Source organism: Heterodontus francisci, chromosome 27 (assembly GCF_036365525.1).
Source record: "Heterodontus francisci isolate sHetFra1 chromosome 27, sHetFra1.hap1, whole genome shotgun sequence".
In the NCBI taxonomy this organism is placed as follows: Eukaryota; Metazoa; Chordata; class Chondrichthyes; order Heterodontiformes; family Heterodontidae; genus Heterodontus; species Heterodontus francisci.
In genome coordinates this window covers 30280208-30286207 of record NC_090397.1, presented here as the reverse complement: position 1 = coordinate 30286207, position 6000 = coordinate 30280208, and the positions used below count along the sequence as shown (strand labels likewise).

Genomic DNA, 6000 nt, shown 5'->3' with positions numbered 1-6000 from the left:
TGAGTGCAGTTAAAAGTCAACCACATTTCTGTGGGTCTGGAGTCACATGTAGGGCAGACCAGGTACGGAAGGCAGATTTCTTTTCCTATCTGACAGTGAAGCAGATGGGTTTTTATGACAATCGATGATGGTAAAAGTGCCGTGAAACTGAGACTAGCTTTCAATTCCAGATTTTTATTGATGGATTGAGTTTAAATTCTACCAGCTGTTGTGGTGTGATTTGAACCCTTGTCCCCAGGGCATTAGCCTGGGCCTCTGGATTACTAGTCCAGTAACATTACCACTAGGCCACTATCTCCCCTAATCACAGCAAGTTTCAGTACAAAAGCCGTCAGAAGGTGGGCAAGTATAAGTGTAATGAAGGGCTGGTGCTGTTATTCACTGCTGCCTACAAAATCCAGGCCACAGTCTCCTTTCCTTCCACCTGCCCCTCAATCCCGTAAATGCTGACAGATGTTAAAGTATATTTCCAGATGCATCAGCTGTTCTATTCCACAAAGCCCGTTGGTGAAAGATAGAACCGTAGCCAATCTTTACACACTTTTAAATTTATATACAGAGTTACATATTGCAAGGGTACACCTCCTAACCCACTCCTACAGTTTCAGTCTGTGCCCATTGATAGGGATTCAAGTGAATCACCAAATACTGTCTACCACCTGCATACAATTAAACATAATATACAATTAACACCAGTTGCCCTGTAATACCTCTTGCAAATGGCTGATATGTGAGCCTCCAGAATTCCTCGTTGAGGCTTTTCATCTGGTCACTTTCTTCTGCTCGTTTAAGATCCTCCTTAATACCTATCTCTTTGATCAAGGTGTGATTACCCGTCCTAATTTATCCTCCTCAAAGTCTATGCTTCCCCCAGAGTTCTGTGAACCATCTTGGACAATTTTCTACATTCTTCTTCTTCTTTGGCTTCCTCCTCTTGAGAGACAATGGGTAAGCGCCTGGAGGTGGTCAGTGGTTTGTGAAGCAGTGCCTGGAGTGGCTATAAAGGACTTGGGGGCGGCACAGTGGCGCAGTGGTTAGTACCGCAGCCTCACAGCTCCAGCGACCCGGGTTCAATTCTGGGTACTGCCTGTGTGGAGTTTGCAAGTTCTCCCTGTGTCTGTGTGGGTTTCCTCCAGGTGCTCCGGTTTCCTCCCTCATGCCAAAGACTTGCAGGTTGATAGGTAAATTGGCCATTATAAATTGCCCCGAGTATAGGTAGGTGGTAGGGAAATATAGGGACAGGTGGGGATGTAGTAGGAATCTGGGATTAGTGTAGGATTAGTATAAATGGGTGGTTGATGGTCGGCACAGACTCGGTGGGCCGAAGGGCCTGTTTCAGTGCTGTATCTCTAAACTAAACTAAACAATTCTAGAGTGACAGATTCTTCCACAGGTGCTGCAGATAAAATTGGTTGTCGGGGCTGTTACACAGTTGGCTCTCTCCTTGCGCTTCTGTCTTTTTTTCTGCCAACTGCTAAGTCTCTTCGACTCGCCACTCTTTAGCCCCGCCTTTATGGCTGTCCGCCAGCTCTGGCGAACGCTGGCAACTGACTCCCACGACTTGTGATCAATGTCACAGAACTTCATGTCGCGTTTGCAGACGCCTTTGAAGCGGAGACATGGATGGCCGATGGGTTTGATACCAGTGACGAGCTCGCTGTACAATATGTCCTTGGGGATCCTGCCATCTTCTGTGCGGCTCACATGGCCAAGCCATCTCAAGTGCCACTGGGTCAGTAGGGTGTATGTGCTGGGGATGTTGGCTGCCTCGAGGACTTCTGTGTTGGAGATATGGTCCTGCCACCATTAATGGTGCTATATGTTAGTTACTGTTTTGTTGTCATGAGGCTGTTCAGTTGTGGCATCATAGCCAGCACTGATCCTTCACTCCTTTAGTGACTGCACCTGTATGTTCTAGAAAGTTAATGATTCGGAGTGGAAATCTTTGTCTTTTTTAAAATCCTTTCCTCCTTTTACAGCACTGCATACTGAAACAGGTTGCAGCACCCAACAAGCCACTACCCGGTTATGATAGGTGATATAGTACAGTTAGAGAACTAGCGTGCCACCTTCCTTATTCGTGTGGCTAAATTCTGTTTCCTTCGGATCACAGGCCCTCCAGTCCTGTCACAGTGCAATGTCGGATCACGACATCTTGATCTCTTCTGTTTGCTTTGGGCCAGTGAAAATATTGTTTCAGATCTTATGAAAGTTTCTTCACATTTCTTACAGATCTAACTAACAGCTTTCATTTCTTATCTTTCAGCTCAGCATAGCTCTTCTCCATCCGTTGATGTGACAGGCCACACTATTTTCTCCAACCTGAAATGGACATCTCTCATCTCATCCATTGTTGAAATTGCCTTAACAAGGCTTGACTTCCTCTTCTTTTTTGTCTGAAATGCTAACTCCTCTAAATAATGCTTGATTAAAATGCAAGCCCACCCAAGAATAGATTTTGCTTCCATGTTTGAGGAGGTTCTTTTGATGTACCTGTTAGGTTCTTGGAGAGCATTCAATCAAAATGCCTCTCACTTCCAGCTACTTTTTTCCCATTGTAGCGTTTCTTGCTTCTTTCTATTTAATTGGTGACACTGGTCAGTGCTCTTCTGATCTTTCCTCACTTGTACCTTCTCTGTGCCATATACACTGTCATTATAAGCTCTTCCTGGTCTCCAAATCTTCACTGTGGAAAATAAAACTCAGTGCATTGTCCCATTGTAATTTGATCTTTTTTTTTTGGAACCTCAAAAGTTAGGTTCGAAATCTTTGTTTTTTTCCTAAAATTTTGATGCTTTTAAAAAATTTACCTAATCACTTATCCTTGATTTTTTTTTCTATTTGCTCTTTTCCTTTTATGGTGCTATATCATGAGCTTTGGCTTTATACTTTGGATTCTCAATTAAGAATGAAAACACTGAACATGACTCGGCTGAAGGACTTAGACAGGTCCAACACTGCACCAGCTGTTTAGGAAATGAGTTTTAATAGCCATAAGATTGGGGATGTTTTCTGCACACATCATGTTAAATCTATATTAATCATTAACTGGAGATTCACTTGTGCTCCTTTTTTATATATGAAAAGGAGCAGACTGAAACTGGTTGTTCAGTTTTGAGGGTCATGGTTGTAATGTGTATCTGTGTAAAAATAAATGCTTGTAAAGTGTGTAAAAGATTAGACACCAGTTCTCTCCTTCATCATCTGGCTTTCTGGAAAAGAACCTTTAAGAGTAGGCAATTGCTCTAAAGTCTCACTTATAAGTCACACCTATGGATTGAATCCCGTTTCCTCTTTTTAAGCATACAACACAATTTGCTCTGGTGCATACTCTGCTAACTACCCAAGGCTTTATAAAATGGTTTCAAATATAAATATTTGAACAAATGTTGCTTTGATATACTTAATAAAATTCTCTTTGGGCAGTTTTTAAATCATGTGACACTGGCAGTGCTAACGAGGTGAGAGAGGTGGACTTGTTTTTTTGTCAGTTCCCTCTGTTCATTGCTCATTTTTATTGTTTGCATCTTTTGCTTCCCTTCTAATTCTTGAATTTCTATGGATTACTGGTTGCATTACTCTATAACTATGGTCATTACTGTGTATCATGTTGCCAGAACCCATTCTGATACCTGACCTGTGCCCAAACTTAAAAAAAAGACTCCTTGCACTGAGAAATAGTGTGAAGTAGTCCGAATTCCAATTTGAAGTAGTGCAACTATAAACCAGGAAATATTTTCTACCATTTTTTCCTCTTGTTTACCTTTAAGAAAGGTTTTTAATTTAAAAATCCCTTTAAATTTTTATGACAGCTCAAGTCATGGCAACCAAGTATCATTTTGCTATTTTTCTGTTTTTAGGTTCACCAAGAATCTGTCACCAGATAAAATTAATTTGAGTACTCTCAAAGGTGAAGGTCAGCTGACCAACTTGGAGCTCGATGAAGAGGTACTGCAAAACATGTTGGACTTGCCTACTTGGTTGGCAATCACCAGAGTGTTCTGCAACAAGGCTGCAATTCGGGTAAGAATCAGGTTTAAAATCAGTTCCACAGACACACATTCTGCTAGTGGGAAAAGGGAACCAGAAACGTGATGATGGGCTATGCAGATGAAAATGACACGAGAACATTGCCAATGTAAAAAGACAAATGAGGAGGGGAGATAAACTAGCATATCCTTTGCAGGTACTGTTAATGGCACATAGAGTGGCAATAATCACAAAGGATGGTGCATCATCTCGCAGCTAAAATGTTTTGAGACATCAGGGTTCCTCTCCAATTTTCAAGAATCCAGAAGAATTTCTAGGGTTCTAAACATCAAGTCTAGGGGTAAAGATTATTATTTATGCTCATGGTGACTTGAAGGATAAGATGTCTCATAACCCTAGGTGTTATGCCATTTAGCACACAAAATATGATTGAATTTAGTTTTTATTATATGCTACTAAATGATTATATCTGTTTAGCGATTGAATTCTGTGACTTCATTTTTTGGTGAAAGCTATAAAGCCGTTGCCTTGATTATTCTAGTTTTCATAAATTTTATTTTATCGATCTATTGCCTTAGTTATTTTTAATTTAATTTTTTGTTGCTTGTCTTTTTTTGAAGCTGAGGATACACAGTGAAATGGTATACAAGATATACCAGCTTAGAGGTTGATGTCAGGGGGCAGAGTTCCTTTTTGGTTGCAATTGGTGATCTGGGTGCAAATTGTACCAGTTTTGAGAAGCTTTATTTTTACCGCAGATTTTTGCTCAATCACTGGAAACAAAATCTGCCATGAAGCAGTGCAATAGGCAGAGCTTTAAAATGCAATTTAAGAAAAAAATGCATTAAAAAAATTTGAGTGGTAACTTGGTGCTGTTTGATTAATTTAGCTGAAAATGAATTTATGTCAAAAAAATAAGCATTTTTAGTGACGGTGTCAATTCGCCACGTGAATAACCCAATTTAAATTATTGAAAAAGACTTTTTTAAACATATACCAAATGATTTGCATGTTGTTTTGGTGTACAGTTCTCAGTTTCATAGTAAATTAAAAGAAATAAGTCATAAAGCTTTTAAAACATGCCTATTAGTGTCCTTGTGCCCAAAAGAATTGCCTTAAATTTTAGAGTCTTCACAAAGGAGTGCAATTAGTAGAATCTCTCAAAGGTGATGAATTTAGCCTGGGGGTGTTGTCAGTTCTGTGGCAGGAGCTGGCTTCTAGTGCAATGTTTTAAAAATTAGCACTAAAGATCATAGAAACTCGATTTGCGCTGAAAGTAATTTGCCTTTAAAATTTCACAATCTTTTGCACAGACTGGGCTGATTTTGGGTGAATTATGCTGAAAAAAAGTGCAACAGAGTGGAAACTCTACTCCCTGATATTCAGCAGTGCTGGGGGCAGTCGTGTGGTTTGAAAATGCTAGGAGAGGATAGCCTTGAAATTTGGTAGCACTGTAGAGGAGGAATTTGGGGTTTGACAGAAATAGTTGGGGGTTGGGGACCGAAAAGTGGAGTTTGGCTCACTGGTGGATTCTTCAGGGCAATTGGCCATGAAAGGGAGGATGTTTGAGATTGTAAGATGATGAATGCTGCAGTTTCTTAAATTTAGAAACCTGACACAACAAATGGCGTAAGTTGTTTCAATGGGCTGGATTTTCTCACTGGCTTTGGAACGCCAATGTCAGGACCAAATAGGGGTCTTGGGCCCGCACTTAGTAGCAGTGTGCCTGGTGGCACAGTTTTACCAGAGGCAGCCTCCTATTTGTCTACCTCCGCGCTTGCTGTCCTATTAAGAATGGCGGGCGGGCTCCCGTTGCTTTTGGCTCAGTCAGAGGGCCAGCATCTCTGGAGTCTCAGCAGCGCTACCCAGAAGAGGTGGGCAGTGCTGAGACAGGTTGGGGAACCATGAGGGCACCTCAATGTGGAGGAGCTCCCGAAGTGTGCGTTTAAATGTAAAAATTTTTATGGCTGAAGCTATTAGGCTTATCAAAGCAGAGAGGAAAACCCTCCA

At 41.1% G+C, this 6000-nt stretch overlaps 1 protein-coding gene across 3 annotated transcripts in view; it reads left to right on the top strand.

The window, feature by feature from the left end:
- The window catches only part of bltp3b (bridge-like lipid transfer protein family member 3B), a 142801-nt gene that overhangs the window by 52912 nt on the left and 83889 nt on the right, over positions 1-6000 (top strand). For all 3 annotated transcript variants that reach the window (XM_068059075.1, XM_068059076.1, XM_068059077.1), the window contains exon 2: positions 3861-4023. In XM_068059075.1, coding sequence (XP_067915176.1) covers positions 3861-4023 — 163 coding nt within the window. The remainder of the gene's footprint in view (positions 1-3860; positions 4024-6000) is intronic.